Source organism: Jaculus jaculus, chromosome 1 (assembly GCF_020740685.1).
Source record: "Jaculus jaculus isolate mJacJac1 chromosome 1, mJacJac1.mat.Y.cur, whole genome shotgun sequence".
Lineage (NCBI taxonomy): Eukaryota > Metazoa > Chordata > Mammalia > Rodentia > Dipodidae > Jaculus > Jaculus jaculus.
Genome location: NC_059102.1, coordinates 242,867,509 through 242,892,421, shown reverse-complemented (window position 1 = coordinate 242,892,421; position 24,913 = coordinate 242,867,509). Strand labels below are relative to the sequence as shown.

At 40.6% G+C, this 24,913-nt stretch overlaps 1 protein-coding gene across 1 annotated transcript in view; it reads right to left on the bottom strand.

The window, feature by feature from the left end:
* The window catches only part of Kdm5b (lysine demethylase 5B), an 83,933-nt gene that overhangs the window by 36,201 nt on the left and 22,819 nt on the right, over nt 1-24,913 (bottom strand). Inside the window, exons 3-11 of the mRNA XM_045142292.1 lie at nt 24,478-24,600; nt 23,055-23,225; nt 17,750-17,884; nt 15,857-15,953; nt 14,161-14,270; nt 10,565-10,723; nt 7,962-8,081; nt 3,629-3,787; nt 1,091-1,272 (exon numbers count right to left, since the gene is read on the bottom strand). Of these exons, the coding sequence (XP_044998227.1) occupies nt 1,091-1,272; nt 3,629-3,787; nt 7,962-8,081; nt 10,565-10,723; nt 14,161-14,270; nt 15,857-15,953; nt 17,750-17,884; nt 23,055-23,225; nt 24,478-24,600 (1,256 nt within the window). The remainder of the gene's footprint in view (nt 1-1,090; nt 1,273-3,628; nt 3,788-7,961; nt 8,082-10,564; nt 10,724-14,160; nt 14,271-15,856; nt 15,954-17,749; nt 17,885-23,054; nt 23,226-24,477; nt 24,601-24,913) is intronic.

The following is a 24,913-nucleotide window of genomic DNA, read 5'->3' as shown; positions in this document are numbered from 1 at the left end:
GTATAATGTATTTTCCTCCTTCAAGTAAAAACGTGCACACCTGCAGTCCTTCCTCCATTCATTAACTTTTATTTATTTTTTGGTTTTTTGAGGTAGGGTCTTGCTCTAGCCCAGGCTGACCTCAAATTCACTGAGGTCAGGCTGGCCTCAAACCCACAGCTATCCTCCTACCTCTGCCTTCCAAGGTATAGGATTAAAGGCTCTTCTTCCACTCTTATGAATTACAACCAACTAGAATGTCTAAGAATATAAAATCTATTTGCTACACGAAATGCGTGTGCCACCACACCCAGCTTGCAGATACAATTTCTACAGCAACTGACAAAAGATGGCAAACCTCTATCTTCCTTGTCCCTTGCCCATTCTGACAGATGAATGTTAAATCAAACATTAATAAGGCAATTAGCATTCTAAAGAGCTCTTATTTCTCAAAGCACTTTAAATTGTCAAACCAATTAATCTGTAACACTGCTGTGAGGTATGGTAAACACCATCATTTTACAGCTGGGAATAAGTGTGTAAATAATCAAAACCACTGCTGTTCATATATATGCCAAATCCTTGTGTTGGAAATTTGAATGAATTGTAAATCTTCAAGTACTTTTGTAGTGGGGAAAGCTGATGTGAAGAAATGGCCTTGGGTTAAGTGTCTGCACTAGCAACACACACACGATGAGGAAGGCCTACTCTACCAAAGGGTGTGACAACAAAATTAGGCACAACATATGAAGGCTGGCAGCCAAGGAACTAAAAACATTTATGTACCTACATCCTGCTCCTCACCCAAAGAGGTACTTTATTCTGGGCTTTCATGGCCCAAAGGAGACATTCCATACTGACTTCAGTGCCTTTTAACCCTCTGTGAGTAGTAAGTACTTCATATAAAAACTAGCTGGTCCCAGAAAACATTGTATACTTTCATAATACTGTGAAATTACAAAGGATTGATAACCTTTCTAAAGTTTAACAAACAGTAGGTCTTAAACTTGACAAAACACTCTGTCTAAAGGAGTGGAATTAAGAGGGCCCTGTTATCTTCAATCACCGTTGAGACATGTAATGTTCACAGGCTCTATGTGGAACTTCTCACCAGTGCAGGTAGTTGATTGAATAGCTCCAATGGTCTTCAATATGCCAACAGAAGGAAGAAAAGCACATTCCCACATACAACCATGGGAGCTTCATGCCACATATATCAGCAGTAATGTGAGCAAGGACAGACTGCTCCATCACTGGCATATTGTTCAAATTCCAGCCACTATCAAGATACTCCTAAAACGAGGCAAAGAAGATAGTTTTAGCTATGTCATGCCAACACTTGAGCACTATGTTTTTAAAGGAGGTCCAGAGAGACTTCTTCAAAATTAAAGGCCTTGCCAGGCATGGTGGCACATGCCTTTAATCCCAGCACTGGGAAGGCAAAGGTAGGAGGATAGCTGTGAGTTCAAGGCCACCCTCAGACTACATAGTGAATTCCAGGTCAGCCTGAGAACTAGAGTGAGACTCTACCTCAAAAAAACAAAAAATAAAATAAAAGCCCTTGGTTATGGATAGAAGTGGAGGGGCCACTACACTAATTTCTCAAATGCCTGTCTGGTCTTTACATAAATGAACACCAATAGTATATACTTCGGCAGCTACCTCTTTTTTGAATATAAAACAAAAATCAAAAGCTGTATGACTCCACATATATCAATCTAAGCAATCAATCAATATATCAATCTAAGCAATCTAAGCTATAGAATCAGGAGAATGGCTATGCTAATGGGATAGTGGTTTTCCTAAAGGAGGGAAAATAATAAAATGACAAGGTGGGGCTGGAGAAATGGCTTAGTGGTTAAGGGGCATGCTTGTAAAGCCTAAGGACCCAGGTTCAATTCTCCAGGCCCCATGTAGCCAGATGCACATAGTGGTGACCTGTGTCTGGAGTTTGTTTGCAATGGCTAGAACCCTGGTGAGCCCAGTCTCACACATTTTCTCTCTCCTCTTCTGACTGTAATAAATAAATAAAAATGAAATCTTTTTGGTTTTTCAAAGCAGGGTTTCACTCTAGCCAGGCTGACCTGGAATTCACTTTGTAGCCTCAGGGTGGCCTAAAACTCATGGCAATCCTCTTACCTCTGCCTCCTGAGTACTGGGATTAAAGGCATGCACCATCATCCCCAGCTCATATAATTTATAAAAAAAATTTTATGCTGGGGATGATGGTGCATGCCTTTAATCCCAGCACTCAGGTGGCAGAGGTAGGAGGATTGTCGTAAGTTCAAGGCCATCCTCAGACTAATTCTAGGTCAGCCTGAGCTAGAGCGAGACCCTACCTCAAAAAAAAAAAAAAAAATTAAATATTGATTAAGATTGAGTAAAAGAAGAGGGAGGGGGAAATCAAAATTCAGGATATTGTGAGTATCTCATAAGGAAACCTACTTTTTTGGACAATGCAACACCCAGAAGCCATAGATTGTTACTAGAAATTTTTCAGTACCAGAGGCTGGTTATCTCCCAGTGAGTTATTGGTCAGGGAGAGCCCCTATTCCCCTTAACATTACAGGCTATTAGCAAGGCTCTTTTTCTCCCTATAGAAATAAATGGTAAGATCCTATTTCTGAAAACTCCATGCATGAGCTGCAAGGTCACTGAGAAACCAGGCTGGGGCTGAGCTGAAAATTTCCTCCCAGTAGACCAGCTGACAGAAAGATAGAAAAAGCTGCAATGCATACAGCTCTATGGGACAGAGAAGTCATGAGTGCTGAAAACAGTGACACTGCAAGCCTCAAGTCTGGCCAGCCAGGCCAAATAACGGGTACAATAGTGGCATGTCTGTTCTGGGGGAACCAACTGCTCTCTAATTGGACTGGAGGCCCACTCTATGGGAGGGAATACATGCCTGGTACTAGAAACCTAATCCAAAGCCTGTTGCAGAGGAGGTCAAGCGCCTTAGGGGTATAATGCCTGCTCTTGTCTGGATAAATGCTCACCAAACTGCCCTGTAAGCAGTACACTTCACCTTGATACCCATATATTAATGCTACTCTCACTTTTGAGTAGAGACGCTCCTCTTCAGATGGTGTTGACCACTGGGATGACCCAAAAGACATCAAAGCACTGAGATGAAGTGACAGGGATGTTAAGCACTGAAGCATCTCCATCACACCTTCCTAGGCTCAGGGTCCGTTGTGGAAGAGGTGGTGGATAGATGACTCAGTGGTTAAAAACTCCAGATCCCACATTAAAAAAACTGGGTTTGATTTAAAAAAAAAAAAAGAAAAGAAAAAAAAAGGTTGGAGGACTGAAGACATGGCTTCACAGTTAAGGCATTTGCCTGTAAAGCCTAAGGACCCATATTTGACTCCCCAAACCCCATGTAAGCCAGATGTACATGGTGACAAAGGCAGGTAAATAATGTTCCCTATCACAGTGAAGTGGCACAGCCAGGACTAGAAATTTTCTGGAAGAACTTTAAATATTCCTTGAAATTACTGTTAGTTAAGGATTTATTGAAAGTAATTATAAATTTCAATGAAAAACTCAATTTCCAAGGCACTTACATGCTATGCACTATCTTAGATCAAGGACAGGTTTAATGCAAAATTCATCCTCACACTAAAATTGCTCAACTGCTTAAGCCTACCTCTTCCTCAGGAGAAAGTTTGATTTTTCCATCTCGGACAGGAAAGCCACTCCCAAACTCCTTTGAAGCAATATCAGCTCCATATTCCACTGTGACATCTTCTTCAATAGTGCTTACCAGTCTCCAAAATTCTTTCTCCACCAGTTCTGTGGGAACCATCTAGAAATACGATAAAGAAGAAAACAAGGGGCTTGAGAGATGGCTCAGCAGTTAAGGAACTCACAAATCATAAGGACCAAGGTTCAATTCCCCAGTATGCATGTAAAGCTAGATGCACTAGGTGGAGCATGCATCTGGAGTTCATTTGCAGTGGCTAGAGAGCCTGCACGCCCATTCTCTCATTCTGGTTCTTTCTCTCTCTCTCTCGCAAATAAGTAAAATAAATAAACAAATATTTTTTAAAAGAGGAAAGCAAATAATAATTTTATTCATTAACTGTGACTAAATAACTGATCAGAATCACAAAATAGCCTTCTAAGGAAAAATTCTGCTCATAATGGTCTACAACTGATACCAGGCAACAGCTCTGTGTTTTTAAATAGTAGTTAGATAGATTTTAAAATGAGTTTTATAATTCAAAAGTATAAGAGGGGGTCTGGAGGGATGGTTTAGTGGTCAAGGCACTTGCCCGTAAAGCCAAAGGACCTTGGTTCGATTCCTCAGGACCCACGTAAGCCAGATACACAATGGGGTACATGCAATTGGAGTTTGTTTGCAGTGGCTGGAAGCCCTGGTGTGTCCATTCTCTCTCTCCCTCTCTGTGCCTCTTTCCCTCTCTCAAGCAAATAATTTTTTAAAAAATATTTAAAAAAAAAAAAGTATAAGAAGGCTGGAGAGATGGCTTAACAGTTAAAGTGCTTGCATGTAAAGCCAAAGGATTCAGGTTTGATTCACTGGTATCTATTTAAGCCAAATGCACAAGGTGCTGCATGCATCTGGAGTTTGTTTTCAGTGGCTAGAGGTCCTGGTGCACCCAATTCCCTCTGTCGCTTCTCTCTCAAAATATATATATATATATATATATATATATATATATATTTTTTTTTTTTTTTTTTTTAAACTAAAAAAAAAATCATGGGGCTGAAGAGATGGCTTAGTGGTTAAGGCGTTTGCCTATAAAACCAAAGGACCTCAGTTCAATTTTCCAGGAGCCACGTAAACCAGATGCACAAGGGGGCGCTTGTGTCTGGAGTTCCCTTGTAGTGGTTGGAGGCCATGGAGTGCCCATTCACTCACTCCGTCTCTCTGCCTCTTTCTCTCTCTCTCAAATAAATAAATAAAGTTAAAATATTTTTTAAATCATGTTCAGGCTAGACAGATGGCTTAGTGGTTAAGGCATTTGCCTGCAAAGCAAAGTACCCAGGTTCAATTCCCCAAAATCCTAAGTGAGAGACACAAGGTGACACATGCATCTGGATATCATTTTCAAGCAGCTGGATGCTCTGGTGCACCTGTTCTTTCTCTCTATATCTGCCTCTTTCTCTCTTTCAAATAAATAAGTAATTTTTAAAAATTATGCTCTATATCATGATCCCAGCCACAAAAACAGTAAAATGTTGATCTTCTTTGTAAGTCCAAGGTATCTGTGTATGTGAGAAAGAGTGTGTGTGTGTGTGTGTATATGATTGAAAGGGGTGGGAGCAGACAGAGACAATAGGTGAGCCTGGGCCTTCAGCCACTGATAATAAATCCAGACGTGCACACCTCCTAATGTGCAACTTAAACATTAAGCCATCTCTCCAATCTTAGTTCTGTGTTTTTAAAAACACAATTTGGTGGGTAACTGAATAGCAATAATTGGCAGGTATGTTTAGATGATGCATTATACACTAAGAGGCTTTTGAATACATCTATCATTTTATTCTTTTCACTAGACCTGGCTGAAAGTGATGCAGACACTCTCAATTTGGAGGGAAAAAAAAAAGAATCAGCATGAACAGCAAGGTGAGCTTTGCCACCCCCACCTCCCTATGGCAGGAGTTCTGTGTACTTTCTCTTTTTTCTTTCTCTTACTCTAATAAAATCTCTAAACCGCAAAAAAAAATTTTAAAAAACAAAGGCTTTGCAGTTAAGGCCTGCAAGGCCTAAGGACCAAGGTTTGATTCCCCAGTATCTATATAAGGCAGATAAACAAAGTGGCACATGTGTCTGGAGTTCCTTTGCAGTGGTTGGAAGCTCTGGTGCACCCATTCTCTCTATCTGCTTCTCTCTCCCCCTCCCTCCCTCCCTCCCTCCCTCCCTCCCTCCCTCCCTCCCTCTCTCTCTCTCTCTCTCTCTCTCTCTCTGCCTCCCCTCCCTCCCTCATAATGAAATAAAGTAGTTTTTAAAAGATGTTTTAGCCAGGTGTGGTGGCACACGCCTTTAATCTCAGTACTCGGGGGCAGAAGTAGGATCACCATGGGTTTGAGGCTACCTTGAGAATACACAGTAAATTCCAGGTCAGCCTGACCTAGATTAAGACCCTGCCTCGGAAAAAAAAAAAAAAAAAAAAAAAAATGTTTTAAAAGGAAATAAACAGAGCTAGGGAGGTGGCTTAGTGGTTAAAAATGCTTGCATAAGAAGCCTGCTGGCCTGGATTTGGTTCCCATAGACACATGTAGCCAGATGCACAAAGTGGTACATATGCCTGGAGTTTGTTTGCAATGGCAAGAGGCTCTGGACATTCTCACCCTATGTTTCCTTACAAGTAAAGATAAATAACTTTTAAAAATAAGAGTATACAATATAAAGAAAAACACTGATCTCAGCCTGAAGAGATGGCTGAAAGTTTAAGGTACTTGCCTGAAAAGCCTAAGGACCCAGGTTCAATTCCCTAGAACCCACACAAGCCCGACGCACATGGGTGCGGAGTTTGCTTACAGTGGCTAGAGGTCCTGGCATATCCATTTATTCTCTGCCCACCCCCTGCCAAATAAATAAATTAAACTTAAACAAATAAACAAACAAACAATAAAGATCACTCTCTTTGCATCAGCATGAGCTGAAATGCAGAGCCACCAGACTGAATATCAATGTTCTGTTTAGTCTGGAGATCCTACAAATGTTTGTTTTGCACTGTCTTAAATCTTTTATGCAAAATAAGTCCGTCACAGACAGAACAAGTCATATGCCATGTCAGCAAGACTTGATACAGTAACTTATGGGGAAATACTTAAATAACCAGAATAAAAATATTTAAAAATTCAAATAGGCTATATATTTAATCCCACTAAAAGAGCAAGAAGGACTGGAGAGATGGCTCAGCGGTTAAGGGACATGCCTGCAAAGCCTAAGGACACCAGTTTGATTCTCCAGGCACCACATAAGCCAGATGCACATGATGGCACATGCATCTGGAGTTCGTTTGCTGTAGCTGGAGGCCCTGGTGCACCCATTCTCACTTACTCTTTAAGAATAAAATCTTTAAAAAAAAAGGATTTTGAGTTAACAGCTAATGTTAAGGTATGGAGATATGGCTAAATAACAAAGCATTTGCCTAACATGCATGAGGACCTAGATTCATTCCCCAGTTCCACAAACAAACAAAAACAAATGAATAAAAGGTTAGAGATTTTAGAGATCAAAAGGTTCACTAACCTACTTCTTGAATCCCATTAGGATATTCTCCCTTGCCCTCAGTACTCATTCCAAGACATTAATCTAACTACAGAAATTACATGCATGAAGGATTGGCTGGAGCACACAATTTAGAATGAGGAAAAGCTTAAATATCAAGAATTACTGCAGAAAACCACTTCACTTTGACTTATTTGATAGAATATGATAAATAATACATGCTTAGCCCTCAATAACAAGAAAAGCAATCTTAATATGAAGTTTGCAATACGTCATCACAGAACAACACGAGAAATACATCCCTGAGGCATACCCCATTGCCTGCCACACAGTGATCTTTCAACAGATTTTGTGATATTGTCTTTAAATTATATGGGCTATGCTAAAAGAACTTTGTTTCTTCTTTATTGGTATGTTGTCATTACTGCTGCTATAAAATCTGTATTAAAGAGAAAACTGTGCAGGGCATGGTGGTAAACACCTTTAGTCCCACCACTCAAAAGGCCAAGGTAGGAGGATTGCAGGGAGTTCAAGGCCAGCCTGAGATGACATACTGAATTCCAGGACATCCTATACTAGAATGAGACCCTACCTTGAAACCCAACCCTCTCCCAAAATAGAAAAAATCCTTAAATGAAAAACCAGATGCCAATTATTGAACTCTATTACTACCAAATGTGCTACAAGTTTCCTTCTGCATTACTGTGAGCATAATAAATCAAATCCGTGTTCAGGAAAACTTACTTCCTAAATCACATAACTGTGCAAAATTACATACATGGACAGGCATGTTGAAGTAATCAGATTTGAATGCATCTGCCATTTCCCCAAAAGTACGCAGAGTATAGTCCCTGGCTGCTTGTTCAAAGCCAAATGCTTCTTGTGGCTTACTACATTCCTGCATAGAAAAAAAAAAAATTGTGTTTTAGATGACACTTAAAAATACCAAGTATGTCTAATCAATAGTAAAAAAGACAACAAGAATTTATTAATTCTTTGACATTAGAAAATTTAACCTGCTTGAAGAAATTTTTTCAGTGAGTAAATACAATGTTGTTACTGAGCAACTAAAATTACCTATTTAAACACAACTTGAAATAATTTAAATACTTTAAAAAAAGACAACTTAAAACTTTGACTTCCTTAACATTAAATCACCATGGAGGCCACGAATCTCAGCCTACAACTGTTTTCAATACTGAAAGTGAGAGAGATAGTGTTCCAGAGTTAAAACCGTTAAACCAGCATGTATAATAGACCAAACAACAGGCACAGCATGGCAGAAATAGAGTGGCCTCAGACCAGCAACAATTGATGGCAACCCAATGATCTCAAAGACAAAACACAAAGTTAACACTCACCGCAGCAATAGAAAAGTGCCCTAGATAAGTGAGCCAAGGGTCTGAACATTCTAGATACATTTGTAAGGAGATTACAATTAATAAACATGCAACCATTTAAATGATATTATGATTTATTTACTTTGGTTTTTTGAGGTAGGGTTTCATTCAAGCCCAGGCTGACCTGGAACTCACCTCCCAAGTACAGGGCTAAGAGGATTACTGTGAGTTCAAGGCCAGCCTAGAACTACAGAGTGACTTCCAAATCAGCATGGGCTACCTACTTCAAAACAAAACAACAAAAAACTAACAGCCAGTTATTGTGGCACATGCCTTTAATCCCAGCATTCAGGAGGCAGACGTAGGAGAGGAGCTATGACTTCAAAGCCAGCTTGAGACTACATAGTGAATTTAGGTCAGCTGGGCTACAGCAAGACCCTACTTTGACCAAAAAAAACAAAAACAAAAACACCTCTTTGCTATTATAATCTAAATCAAATATAAATAAATGTAGTATTCTCATTACTGCATCATAGTACATAAAAATTAATACTCACAAAAGTGATAACAATTCCTTTAGGTTATTAAAAATGATAGAAACCAGCTGGATGTGGAAGCACATGCATTTAATCCCAGCACTCAGGAGGCAGAGGTAGGAGGATCACCATAAATTTGAGGCCACCCTGACTACATAGTGGATAGTGAATTCCAGGTCAGCCTGAGCTAGAGTGAAACCCTAACCTCAAAAAACAAAAACAAACAAACAACAACAAAAAGAATAAGAAGAAATGATAGAAATCGGCTGAAGAGATGGCTTAGCAATTAAGGTGCTCAACTGTGGAGCCTGTGGAGCCTAAGGATGCAGGTTCAATTCCTCAGTACCCACACTTAAGCCAAATGCACAAGTTGGCACATGTGTCTAGAGTTCATTTGCAGTGGCAAAAGGCTCTGGCATGCCCATTCTCTCTATCTGCCCCCCCTCTCTCTCTCAAATAAATAAATAATTAAAATATTTTTTACAAATATCAGAAATCAAGCTAGGCATGGTGGCAAACGCCTTTAATCCCAGCACATGGGAGGCAGAGGTAGGAGGACTGCCAAGAGTTCAAGGCCACCCTGACACTGCATAGTGAATTCTAGGTCAGCCTAGGCTACAGTGAGACCCTACCTCAAAAAAATAGATAGATAAATAGACAGACAGACAGACAGATAAATAGATAGATCAGAAATCAGCCAGACATGATGGCACACACATTTAATCCCGGCATTTGTGAGGCAGAGATAATACTGTGAGTTGGAGGCCAGATAAACAGAAGAGAGTATCAGGTTAGCCTGAGCTAGGATACCTAAAAAAAAAAAAAAAAAAAAAACACGCAAATTATTTGCCTAATGTAATTTCTTTAAAATAAAAATATCTAGATTAAGCCCGGTGTGGTGGTGCAAACCTTTAATCCCAACAATCGGGAGGCAGAGGTAGGAGGTCACTGTGAGTTCAAGGCCACCCTGAGACTACGTAGTGAATTCCAGGTAAGCCTGGGCTAGAGTGAGACCCTACATCTGCTAGAGGGGCATGGAGTCTAAATAAATACACAGCAAGAAATGAAGGGTGCCTGGGCATGGTAGCACACGCCTTTAATTCCAGCACTCTAGAGGCACAGGTAGGAGAATCGCCGTAAACTCAAGGCTACCCTGAGACTACATAGTGAATTCCAGGTCAGCCTGGGCTAGAGTGAAACCCTACCTCAAAAAAAAAAAAAAAAAGAAACGAAGAGTGGTTAATTATGTATCACGAAATTATCTGTTCTAGTTGTTTGGTGATTATGAACACTCAAAGAGCACATAATGCTCTTTACTGTAAGATTTTGTTTATATTTTAATATTTCTGAATTACCTACATACACAGCAGAACATTGTCAGACCTTGTTCCTATTCAGTCCAGCCTAGCTTGGTTTCTGGACTTATTATCCACTGTCAAATCTAAAACCCACAGACAAAGAAAATTGTTCAATAGGGTGTTTTCATATCTGCTATTAATTCTTACTTGAGCCAAACACTTAGGACACCTCCAGTCTCCTTTGGGAACATCATGGAGAGGTGGTATCAAGCAAAAGGTATGGTAACTGTCATCACAGCCATCACACAAGAGCAGCCGGTCCTCATCGCTGCCACTGCCGCATAGGAGGCAGACATACAGGTCCACCTACAGCAATGATCAATAGCACAGAACAAACAATGTGAGCCATTAATTGTATTACTTGATTTTCAGTCCTTCCATCTCACCCACGACTATTTTAATATTTTTTGTTTATTTATTATTTATTTATTTGAGAGCAACATACAGAAAGTGGGAGAGGGAGGGAGAGATAGAATGGGTATGCCAAGGCCTCCAGCCACTGCAAATGAACTCCAGACACGTGCACCCCCTTGTGCATCTGGCTAACGTGGGTCCTAGAGAATCGAACCTCGATCCAGGGTCCTTAAGCTTCATAGGCAAGCGCTTAACCACTAAGCCATCTCTCCAGCCCTCACCCACGACTATTCTGTGATAGGGTCTAAACAATCTATATACAGTTGAGGATGACCTTGAATTTCTGATCCTCCTGTTTCTACCACCTGACATTATAGATATTCATGAATAACTTATAAGTGGTTTATGAAGTAACATGGGTTGAATCTAAGTTCTCATTTATGTAACATGACAGAAAAGCACTTAACCACACATCCAGCCCATGTAAGGGATATTTTAAATAAATATGCAACACTGGAGAGATGGCTTAGCAGTTAAGGCACATGCCTGTGAAGCCTAAGAACCTAAATTTAAATCCCCAGTACCCATATAAATCAGATGCACAAAATGGCACATGTGTCTGGAGTTTGTAGTGGCTAGAGGCCCTGGGCATGCCATTCTGTCACTTTCTCTCCAATAAATAAATAAATTTTAATGCTATTCTTTTTATATTCTAGCTGGGTCTCAACTCTGTAGCAACTCTGCAATCCTCTTGCCTCAACCTCTTGAGTGCTAGGATTGTAGACATGAGCTACCACACCTGCCGGAAGCATGGCTTTTTTTAATTTAAATTTTTGAATTTTTTTTACATTTGCTTGTTTTCAATATTTATGTTTGTGGGCTGGAAAGATGAATTAGCTTTTAAGGCACTTTCACTTGCCTATGAAGCCTAAGAACCCATGTTCAACTTTCCAGGGCCCACATAAGCCATACACACAAGGTGACGCAATTGTGCAAGGTCACACATGCAAACAAGGTGGTGCAGCACACATGTAGGTTACAGTGGCTGGAGGCCCTGGTGCAACTCTCTCTCCCCCTCTCTTACATTGGAAAAAAAAAAAAAAAGGAGCCAGTCTGCTGGGCTTGCCTAAACTATGCATGCGAGCAGGAAGAGAGTGGGTGAAGCAAGGCCTCTTGTCACTGCGACAAACTTCAGTGTGCGCCCCTGGCTTTACATGGGATGCAGAACTGAACCTGCAGCCAGCAAGCTCTGGAAAAGCAAGCACCTATGACCACTAAGCTGATTCCCCAACTCTGGCATCACTTTTTTGCTGTTGTTGTTGTTTGGGTTTGTTTAATTTTAATTTTTTATTATTTTATTATTGACAACTTCCATAATTACAGACAACAAACCACATTCCCCTTCCCCTTCACAACTCCACTCTCCATCACATCCCCTCCCTCTCTTCATCAGTCTTTTATCTTGATGTCATCATCTTTTCCTCCTGTTACACTGGTCTTGTGTAGGTAGTGTCAAGCACTGAGAGGTCATGGATAGCTAGGCCATTTTGTGTCTGGAAGGGTGTATTTTTTTTTAATTATTTATTTATTTATTTGAGAGCAACAGACACAGAGAGAAAGACAGATAGAGGGAGAGAGAGAGAACGGGCGCGCCAGGGCTTCCAGCCTCTGCAAACGAACTCCTGATGCGTGCGCCCCCTTGTGCATCTGGCTAACGTGGGACCTGGGGAACCGAGCCTCGAACCGGGGTCCTTAGGCTTCACAGGCAAGCGCTTAACTGCTAAGCCATCTCTCCAGCCCTGGAAGGGTGCATTTTAAGGAGTCCTACCCTTCCTTTGGCTCCTACATTTTTTCTGCCACCTCCTCTGCAATGGACACTGAGCCTTGGAAGGTGTGATAGAGATGTTTCAGTGTGAGCACTCCTCTGTCACTTCTTCTCAGCCTTTTAAGTCCTGGAATTCCTTTTAACAAATGTTGCCATCCAAATTAAAAAAAAAAAAAAATTCTCTGGCTCTTTGACTCTTACCATGGTTTTACTAATTACTGTCCAGCTCCCTTCCTTTCTTTCTGTATTTTTTTTTGGGGGGGGGGCTGGTTCAAGGTAAGGTCTCACTCTAGCCCAGACTGACCTACAATTCACTATGTAGTCTCAGGGTTGTCTTGAACTCACAGTGATCCTCCTACCTCTGCCTCCCAAGTGCTAGGATTAAAAGTGTGGACCACCACATCCAACTTCTTTCTCTCTTGTTCTACCTTCGTTCCTCTTGCTAGCTGAAGGTAAAAACAACTTGATTTCTGATCTACCCTTAAGCTCATCTTCAGATAGCCTGGTAAGTGATGAACAAGCATCTGTCTGACACAGATCTTTACTATTTAATACAAACTAAACACATTCAAGAAAAATAGTTGTCATTTTCCCCCAGAAGTTACTAACTAGTTACTACTATTATAATAAATCAGGTAGTTCCTCATTTATAAGCTGATTACACTGACTAGAAAAGATCTTTCTGTTGTCAAATACTAAGTTTACTAGTTCAAACTAAGGTATGTGAGTAAAGGGGCTTAAAGAATGACAAATCTGGGCTGGAGAGATGGCTCAGTGGTTAAGGTGCTTGCTTGCAAAGCCTGAGAACGCGGGTTTGACTCCCCAGTGGCATGTGCATCTAAAGTCACTCTGCAGTGGCCAGAGGCCCTGGCATGCCCATTATCATTCTCATTCATTCATTCATTCTTAATCTTTCTCTTCTCTCCCTCTCTCCTTGCAAAGAAATATTATTTTTATAAAATGACAAAGCTGGGGCTGGAGAGATGGCTGAGCAGTTAAGCACTTGCCTGTGAAACCTAAGGACCCCGGTTCGAGGCTCAATTCCCCAAGACCCACGTAAGCCAGACACTCAAGTTGGCATATGCATCTGGAGTTCCTTTGCAGTGGTTGGAGGCCCTGGCACGCCCATTCTCTGTCTCTCTGTCTCTCTGTCTCTCTCTCTCTGACTCTTTCTTTCTCCATCTGTCACTCTCAAATAAATTTTAAAAAATAATTAAAAATTTTTAAATGGCAAAGCTAAGTGGTATAGTGCATGCTTATTTATTATGCATGTCTCCCAACACTGCCTCCCTCCAAAGAAAAGCTGACTTCACAAGGTTATGTGTATAGCTCAGTAGTAATACTGCTTGCCTAGCATGTATGGGGTCTGGGTTTGATCCCTAGAACAGGGAGAGAGGGAGAGCCCTTAAAATCTGGGCCACTTAGGAGGATGAAACAGGAAACAAATTCAAGATCAGCTTGAGCAATATGGAAAGACTTATCTCACACTGGGAGAAAAAAAAAAAGAGTGAAAAATGGAAACAAAGAAGATAGAGAAAAAGGAGAAAGGGAAATGCCAACTCACAGCATTAGTGGTTTTTTTAGATCTACTCTTGGGCTTTTCCTTCTCACTTTCAAAAGCATAGTCTTTCTTCTCAATGGGCTCTTGCTTGATGTTACTCTTCAGTTCTTTCTCTGCAGGAGGCAATGCACAGTGAGCTCTTTCTGAACTAGCGTTTCCCTGTGCTGCTTCTCTCCCCTCATCATCTCCTCCCTCCTCCCACAGTGCACGCTGCACCCAGACACGACGGCATGTTGGTTTTCATCCTAGTAGCAGCACCCAGCGTTTCAATCTTCAAACTTAATACTGGTGATGATAAAATATCAACTCACATTCCTCTATGTGGGCACTTACTATGGCCATGTTATTTACATTTGTAGTGCTTCAATTGATTCAAAATAGAAGCTAAGATATAGTCTGGTTAAGAGTAAACATGTTCCAGTTATCATAATGAGAAATCAACAATTCACCAACTGATTTCCTGCATATCATTCACTATGTCAACACGGTCTAAGATGATTTTCTGTTGAACTTTTTGATCTCCAACTTTACTTCCAATGACAGTCATTTTTGTCTAGAAGCTAGGTATCCATTATTAAACTATCATGTATTGGGCACCAACCTATGTACTTCCTAGAAATTTAATCCTTCATAACAAGCCTCTTTTAAAGTTAAGAAAACTTATGTTAAAAGAAGAATTCTCTAAGGTCATATAACTAGTTAGTGGTTGAACCAGGACTCAGATTCACACTGTGCTGCGTTGTCACTCTGTAAGAGATTATTTTAATATTTCTTCATTTATATGTGCTCCATATATAGTATATAGTATTTCTCCTACGAAGACCAAAAAGCACCTCTAGAGAAATGTGGTGGCACATGCCTGCAATCCTAGCACTCAGGAGGACTGCAGCACGTTCCAGGCCAGTCTGCTCTACACACGGTTCCAGGCCAGCCAGGGCTAGCACTAGATATGCCAGTGTTTCAAAAAAATCCATTTGCATTAGTGTTAGCTTAATCAGCTAAAATCCAGACCTGGCATGCATGCCCACACACTCTCCTTCTTTATCTCCTCTTTCTCTCTCACATACATACACATACACACATTCATACATATGTTTCTAAAAATGCTGGACATGGTGGCACACACCTTTAATACCAGCACTCAGGAGACAGAGGTAAGACTGTTGTGAGTTTGAGACCAGCCTAAGACTACACATTGAATTCCAGGTCAGCTTGTACTAGAAAGAGACCCTACCTCAAAAATAAAGGAAGGAAGGAAAGGAGGGAGGGGGGAAGAAACTAGCCTTAAATAAATGAGATAGTAACAGACATCTGTGTTTTTGTTTTTGTTTTTTTTTTAACTGAGTCACGGTCTCACTCTAGCTCAGGTTGACATTGAACTCACAGAGATCTCCTACCTCAGGCTCCCAAGTGTTGAAATTGAAGATGAATGCCACCATTCTGGGCTCAAATCATTTCTAAATGAATACAGTAATTGTCAAAGCAACAGTTAGCTGTATTTGAAAATTTCAACTACATTCCTAGTAGGCATGTATTTCTTTTCTCTTCCACTGAGCCATTATGGAAATAAGCACAATGATATATTAAGATTTGATGTCTCAAGCTTCATCATGGGACCAGAACAAAATTGCTTTAATGCCTACTTAATTAGCCAGTATTTTTACTTTACATTTTCTTATTCATAGGTAAGCTGTCTTACCATTTTCACATTTTGAAGTTGGACAACCCATTCGGCGTCTCAGATTATGAGTTCTAGCCTCCGTTGTCTCTTCTGGTTCTATTTTAATATGCATGGCCTAAAAAAAAATTTGTCATAAGTTAGAACTCTTTATTGTATCTATTAACTAGAAATTCAAAACACACTTCATTCTTCACTAGGAGAGATTTTATCTTTAAAATTCTTGTACAAGAGAGACTAATATAGATTTAAAAATAATCCAAACAATCAAAATCAAAAGTATGAGAAGTGTTACTACACAATTAGGGGTAACTTCAGATTTTCCTCCTAGAAGCTTCTCAATACGCCCAATACGTATGCTCTATTTATTATTGCTCAACCTAATTCTTAAGAAGTATGTTAAGTGGGCTGGAGAGATGGCTTAGCGGTTAAGCGCTTGCCTGTGAAACCTGAGGCTCGATTCCCCAGGACCCACCTTAGCCAGATGCACAAGGGGGCGCACACGTCTGGAATTTGTTTGCAGTGGCCAGAGGCCCTGGCAAGCCCATTCTGTCTCTCTCTCTATCTGCCTCTTTCTCTCTCTCTCTCTCTCTCTGTCCATTGCTTTCAAATAAATAAAAATAAACAAAAAAAATTTAAAAAAGAAGTATGTAAGTATTGCCGGGCGTGGTGGTGCACACTTTTAATCAGCACTTGGGAGGCAGAAGTAGGTGGATCGCCGTGAGTTCGAAGCCACCTTGAGACTATATAGTGAGTTCCAGGTCAGCCTGAGCTAGAGTGAGACCCTACCTCAAAAAACCAAAAAATAAAAATACTTTTTTTTAAGTTTAAGATGTAAGTATGATTTTCTGATATTGTGATAATCTCTTCCAAGCCCTAATGATATTTGTGAAAAATTCAACTTCCACAATCTTCTATGAGTTTTTAATGAGCCATCATTGTAAACTACACTTCTGACATCACTAAACCACGTAAAGAATCCCCCCCTTATTAAAGGCATCAAATCAATCTGTTTCTTTTGTTTTTTGTTTTTTTTTGAAATGCAAGCGTTTATTTATAAAACAAAAATAAGTAAGATTTCTGTGATATGAAAACCTAACGTGTTAATGGAAATATTTATCACTTTCTCAGTGTACCCAGCTAACAAAATTTCTTTTGTGGATGATGTCATTAGAATTAGGTATCACTGAGGTCAAATCAGGTATCCATTCAATTACGACACATCTAATATCTATAAATATCAAGAATAAGCCAGGTGAGCCGGGCATGGTGGCACATGCCCTTAATCCCAGCATGCGGGAAGCACAGGTAGGAGGATCACTGACAGCTTGAGGCCATGCTGAGACTATAGTAAATCCAGGTCAGCCTGAGCTAGTGAGAGACAGGAGACACACAACCTCAGAAAACCAAAATAAAATAAAATAAAATAAAATAAAGCCAAGTGAGCTGGTGTTTGTTTAAATTACCAGCACGTAACTTGTAACATCTTGTTGTGGTAGTGTTCACCTTTAATCCCAGCACTCTGGAGGCAGAGGTAGGAGGATCACCATGAGTTCAAGGACACCCTGAGACTACATAGTGAATTCCAGCTCAGCCTGGACCAGAGTGAGACCCCACCTCAAAAAAAGGAAACAAACTAAAAAAATCCAAAATATATCCAAGCATGTTGAAGTTAAAGACTTTGACGGCAGCATGGGGCTAGCGAGTGAACTCCAGGTCAGTCTAGGTTACAATTGAAACTATTCAACTCCTTTGCAGGCAAAATATAAAAGCCAGACAACACAAGGCATCCTTTTGTGAGATTAACACGGCTCAAAACTACAAAGCACATATCCATAAGAGAAGACCGACAGTTGACCATCCATTAGCACTCAGTTCAACATTTTCTTCTCATCAGCCACATGAGGTTCTCACCTCAGCTCGCATGCGCTTTGCTCTTCGGGCTGGGGGACAGGTTTCTGAAGGCTGCACAGACTGCCTTTGGGGAATATCATGGGGTTTGTACTCCTTGTCCTTTGTGTCTGAGGTCAGGTTAGGCTTCTGCAGGCACTAAAAATAAAACACAATTGTACAGGTGAATTTTTCTTCTCATAACAATTACTTACGAAACTAATATAACAGTTCTACTTTAAAAGAAATTCAGAAATTAGTTCTCTGAGTATCAATTATATACATCACATTAATAAATAAGTATAATCTTTTACAGCTTTTAAAGACATTGGGGCTTGGGGAAATGGCTCATTGGTTAAAGGCTCTTACTCAAGCCTGTGGACCTGAGAGTTCGATCCTCACTAGAACTCACATCAAGCCAGATGCAAAAGGGTACACTTGTCTATTTTGATCCTATAGCTACAGCAATGGGAGGCAAAGCAAGGAGAATGAGAAGAGCTGAAAGACCAGTTATTCTGGCTCCTACTGTGACAAGAAGGTAGAAGGACATGAATGACAACTTGAGTTGTCCACTGAACTCTACAAGCATGTAATCACATGCAAATGCCCCCCCACCGCCACACACACACACACACACACACACACACACACACACACACAAAACAAATTAGCAGGGGCTAGAGAAAGTTGCTTGCCTTGGAAGCCTAAAGACCCAGGTTTGATTCCCCAGTACTCAAGTAAGCCAGATGCACAAGGTGGTACATGTGTCTGGAATTGTTTGCAGTGGCTGGAGGCCCTAGCGGGCCCATTCTCTATCTACCCCTTTCTCAAATAAATAAATAAATAAATAAATAAATAAATAAATAAATGCTTACCAAAAAAAAAAAAAAAAAAAGAGGTGCATGCATGCCTTTAATCCCAGCATTCAGGAGGCAGTGAAGCAGCGGTAGATCACCGTGAGTTCAGGGCCACCCTGAGACTACACAGTGAATTCTAGGTAGCCTGAACTAGAGTGAGACCCTACCTCAAATAAAAGAGAGAGAGAGAGAGAAAAGAAAAGAGAGCTGAAGAGATTGCTTAACTATTATGGTGCTTGCCTGCAAAGCCAAAGGACCCAGGTTCGATTGCCCAGGACCCATGTAAGCCAGATGTAGGAGGAGGCACATGTATCTGGAGTGTTTGCTGTGGCTGAAGGCCCTGCCATGCCCACTCTCCCGCCCTCCCTCTCTATTAAATAAATATAAATTTTAAATATATTTTTAAAAATAAATCTTATTTTAAAATAAACAGGTGAAGTGTTGCTCTAATTTATTCAATTACTAAACTATCATTCACAAAACTGAGGTAGGAGACTCAAGGCTAGCCAGGAACATGTAGTGAATGTAATGAAGATATGGCATATTCACACAATGGAGTTCTACTCAGCAATAAAGAAAAATCAAATGATGAAATGTACAGGAAAAATGGATAGATCTGGAAAGGATTATGCTAAGTGAGGTAACCCAGGCCCAGAAAGCCAAACTTCACATGTTCTCTCTCATATGCGGATCCTAGCTACAAATGATTGGACTTCTGTGTGAGTTGGAATAAAACTCAGTAGCGGAGTCAGTAAGCCAGAAAGGAGAAATAAAAGAAATAGGAAGGGGGAGGGGACTAATAGGATGGTGCTGTATATATGTAAGGAGAAAAACAGATTAATGGAGGTGAAAAGGCCTAAGTGAGGTCAAGGGAAGAGACTGAGTAAAGGAAAGGTGGAGGGAAGGCTCATCAAGATCCAAGAGATATAAATAAGTCATATGGAAACCTAGTTTTTTGGACCATGGAACAACCAGAGGCCACAGACTGTTATTAGAAAATTTTCAGTGCCAGGGATGGGATACCTTCCAGTGAGTTGTTGGCTAGGGAGGTCCCTGATGCTCCCAAAACATTACAGGCTATTTGCCGAGGCTCTTGGTTTCCAACCAGGAATAGATGGTAAGACCCTATTGCTGAAGACTCCACATACTTAGGCTACAAAGGTCACTGAGAAATCCTGCTGGATCTGAAAACCTTCTCCATGTAGACCACCTGACAGAAAGCCAGGAAAAGCTATGCTACATGCAGTACAATAGGAAAGAGAGAAATCACCAATGAAGATGCTTAACTGTGGACATTGCAAGCCTTAAATTTGGCCAGCCAGGCTAAATGAGCCAATGAGTACAATAGTAGCATGTCTGTTATACGGGAAACCAACTGCTCTCTAATTGGAATGGAGGCCTGTTCCATGAGGGAATACATGCCGAAAACCTATGACAGGGGTAGTCATGAGTCCTAGGGGTGTAATGTCTGCTAGTGTCTCCATAAACAATATGTACTATAAACATATATACTATACTCACAAACTGGTAAGCACTTCTCTTATACCCAGATATTAATGCTACTCTCACTTCTTTTTTATTTTTATTTATTTCAGAGAAAGAGGGAGAGAGAGAATGGGTACTTCAGCACCTCCAGCCACTGCAAATGAACTACAGACACATGCACCCTCTAATGCATCTGGCTAACATCAGTCCTGGGAAATCAAACCTGGGCCTTTGGCTTTGCAGGCAAACACCTTAACAACTCAGCCATTCCTCCAGCCCTACTCTCACTTTTGATTATAGAAGCTTCTCTCTTTTCACGTGGCAGTAACTTGGAATGACTCAGAAGGGACCACAATGCTGCGAAGTGACAGAGGAGTGCTCAGCACTGAAATACCTCTATCACACCAAGGCCCAGGGTCCAATCTAGAAGAGGTGGCCAAAAGAATGCGAGCTGAAGGAAGGGTAGGACTCCTTACAACGTGCTCCTCCAGACACAAAATGGCCTGGATATCCATGACCTCACAGTGCCTGACACTACCTACACAAGACCATAAGAGGAGGAAAAGATCACGACATCAAAATAAAAGAGTGATTGGGAGGGGGAGGGGTATATGATGGAGAATGGAGTTTCAAAGGGAAAAGTGGGGGGAGGCAGGGTATTACCATGAATTATTGTCTATAAATATGGAAATTGTGGGGAAAAAAAGTTAAAAAGAAAATAGGTGGTGATAGAGAGATTGGTTAGTGGTTAAAGATGCTTGCTTGCAAGCTGGATTTGGTGGCAGATGCCTTTAATCTCACCACTTAAGAGGCAGTAAGAGGAGAATTGCCGTGAGTTTGAGGCCACCCTGAGACTACATAGTGTATTTCAGGTCAGCCTGGGCTAAAGTGAGACCCTAACTCAAGAAATAAAAAAACAAAAAATGATGCTTGCTTGAAAATCCTGACAATGCTGGTTCAACTCCCCAGGACCCACAAAGCAAGATGCACAAAGTGACATGTGCATCTTGACAGCGACAAGAGGACCTGCCATGGTCATATTGACTGTGTCTGCCTTTTTCTTTCTGCCTGTCTTTCTCTCAAATAAATAAAAATAAAATTCTAAGCCGGGCGTGGTGGCACACGCCTTTAATCCCAGCACTTGGGAGGCAAAGGTAGGAGAATCATGGTGAGTTCAAAGCCACCCTGAGACTACATACTAAATTCCGGGTCAGCCCAGCCTAGAATGAAACCTACTTTGAAAAACCAAAAAAAATTAAATAAAATTCTATCTGCCATTTTTCCTTTCTTAAATAAATAAATAAATAAGTTTTAATTTTTTTTTTGTTTTATTTTTCTTTATTTGGGAGTGACAGACCAAGAGAGAGAGAGAGAGAATGGGCATGGCAGGGCCTCCAGCCACTGCAAACGAACTCCAGATGCGTGCGCCCCCTTGTGGCACCTGGCTAACGTGGGTCCTGGGGAATCGAGCCTTTAATCGGGGTCCTTAGGCTTCACAGGCAAACACTTAACCGCAAAGCCATCTCTCCAGCCCATAAATAACTTTTTTTTAAAAATTTTTTGTTTATTTTTATTTATTTATTTGAGAGTGGCAGAGAGAGAAAGAGGCAGAGAGAGAGAATGGGCGCACCAGGGCTTCCAGCCACTGCAAACGAACTCCAGATGCGTGCGCCCCCTTGTGGCACCTGGCTAACGTGGGTCCTGGGGAATCGAGCCTCGAACCGGGGTCCTCAGGCTTCACAGGCAAGCGCTTAACTGCAAAGCCATCTCTCCAGCCCCATAAATAACTTTTAAAAAAAGAGTATCTCCTGGGTCCAATAGACTTAATTAATTAACAGTTAACATAGATTCAAACAACTAACAATACTGTCATAAAATATATCTTCTAAGTTGACAAGTCATTTACTCAAAACTACTTGTTTGGTGATCCATTTAATTTCAATATATACCTACAAAATCTAACTCATGTGGCAAAGATTAATAGAAAGCCCATAGCAATAAATTTGACTCTGGTTTTGGTAGATGTGAACTGTTCCTCATGTTTGAACCCTAGTCCCCAACTGGTGGTGCTATTTTGAAGATTGCAGAGCCTTCAGGAGATGGTGACTGGCTGGAGGAAGTATGTTGGAAGAAACCAGACCTTATACATTCTGGGCCAGCTCAAATTCTAGGGTAAACTCTGATTCATCATCCACCAAGTGAGGCATCCCAACCACATCACCCCATGCAATGAAATCCCCCATGTCCTCTTATCAAATCACGGGCAAAAATAAAGTCTTCCCTTAAGTTGGGTATTTGGTCAAAATGATAAGAAAAATCATTTCTTTTTGTTGTTGTTGTTGTTGTTTTGTTTCTGTTTTTGTTTTTCTTTTTGAAGGTAGGTTTTTGCTCTAGTCCAGGATTACCTGGAATTCACTACGTAGTCTCAGGCTGACCTCAAATTTACAGTGACCCTTCTACCTCTGCTTCCTGAGTGCTGGGATTAAAGGTGTCCCTGGCAGCATTTCTTTTTCATAAGAGCATACAAAACATCATAAACATTATTTGCTGGCACTTGCTGGCAGAGCCAAAGGACCCAGGTTGAATTACCCAGGACCCTCATAAAGACAAATGCACAAGGTGGTGCAGGCATCTGGAGTTTGTTTGCAGTTGCTGGAGGCCCTGGCATGCCCATTCTCTTTCTATCAGTGCCTCCCTCCCTCCCTCCCTCCCTCCCTCTCTCTCTCTCTCTCTCAAAATAAATATCTTTAAAAAGAAAAACAATTTTAATTAAAAATAAAGACATTTCCTCAACATTCTTATTCCTTGTAAATATGGCTGCTTCCTAAACAGAACAAAAACTCTGGAGAAAACAGCCACAAAACCAGGTCTTCTAAGTCACACTTTTCAAATATGATCAAGATTGTATCATCCCCCACACCCCAAAAAACAATGTATTGACAAGAAACCATAAAATGAAACAGGTTATATGTGGCCCCAAAACTCACCCTTAAACTATCTCCAGACAGGAATAAGTTGTAGGGATTGAGAATTCGTTCATAATGTCCTCTGATATGTGAGCCCACAGCCTTACCAGGAGCAAACCCCATCTTGGTGGCAATTTTGGTCCACTTTCTGTCCTTGCAAACAACTGCAAATCCACCTTCTTCTGCAACTAGCTGTTAAAAGAAAAAAGAAAAAATTAGAAACACTTACATGGAAGTTACTTCTAACTCCTTACATCTAGGTATAATTCCAAGAGGAAGCTTACCAGATGTGGTGATCTTTCAAAAATATACTTTTCAAAAAAATACATATACACACATATACATACACACACATACTTTCCAGGGCTGGAGAGATGGCTTAGTGGTGAAGGTGCCTGCAAAGCCAAAGGAACCAGGTTTGATTCCCCATGAGCCATATAAGCCAGATGCACAAGGTGGCACATATGTATAGAGTTAATTTCAGAGGCTACAGGCCCTGGTACACCCATTCATTCTCTCTCTCTCTCTCTCTCTCTTTTTTTAAGGTACGGTCTCACTCTAGCCTACAATGACCTGGAACCCTCTCAGTAGTCCCAGGCTGGCCTCAAACTCACAGCTATCCTCCTACCTCTGCCTCCCAGGTGTTGGGATTAAAGGCATGTGCCAGCACACCGGGCTTGGGTACTATTTTTAAGCTAGAAAATTAAAACAGCTGTTTGACAATGTGGTGGCCGTTAACATATCACTCCTAAAGCAACTTCTTGCTTCACCAAAACAGTCTTCTTACAAGAGCGTAACAATTAAACCTCTGTTGAAGAATGCTCCCCCAAACTTGGTCATAGTTTGTGACCCTTAAAATCTCTGTAAATAAATGGGTAGTAAAGATTTATCATCATGTTTGGTAACGTGGTTAACCGAAAATGAATTACACAGCTCAGCCATGCTAGTTGTAAATATTTTTGTTAAATCTTCCTAATCCTCAGTTCCCTTGCTTAATTGTACTAAAATGGAAAGAACAGTTTGTAGTGTTGAGAAGTTTAAAAGAGATGACAACAAAATCTTCTTTGAGATGAAGCTTCTAACCCAGATAGATAGTGCCTGATCCTCAATATGCAACTAAGTTGAAAAATCTCAATTAATATATTTAAATGAAAAGTTTCTTAAGATAATGATCATAAAAATGTCTGAAATGGGCTGGAGAGATGGCTTAGCAGTTAAGAGCTTGCCTGTGAAGCCTAAGGACCCTGGTTCGAAGCTTGATTCCCCAGAAACCACATTAGCTACATGCACAAGGGGGAGCACGCGCCTGGAGTTCGTTTGCAGTGGTTAGAAGTCCTCTCTATCTGCCTCTTTCTGTCTGTCACTCTCAAATAAATAAATGAATTTTTTTTAAAGTCAGAAAAATTAAATGATCAAATGACTAAGACATCCATTAATACTTTACCTTATTTAGCTGAAACAAGTCTAAAATCTTCCTCTCCACATGTGGAATTTTCAGAGTACTACCCTGTAACTCCCAATATTTTGCAATCTGGTCCAGGAAATTCAGTTTCACACGAGTTTGAGCCTAAGTGACAAAGAAATGAGTTTTAACCTCACCTAGGTTTGGCACAAGGGTGTTACTATTTGGCATTGATCCTGACATAAGTAATCCTCTCAACTCAACCTTCCAAGTAACTGAGACTATAGACATATCATTATATTATACGGGTACTCACCTACCTTAATTTAAAGTGCCTATTACCTGTCACCTTCTGAGCTCAAAAAAAAACAATAACCAGAATGACATGAAATAAAGATAGTTACACAGCCATACATAAAACAACACAACAGTAAACCAGCCCTTTGCCTATGCCAGGAAATAAAGTGGCTTATTAAAA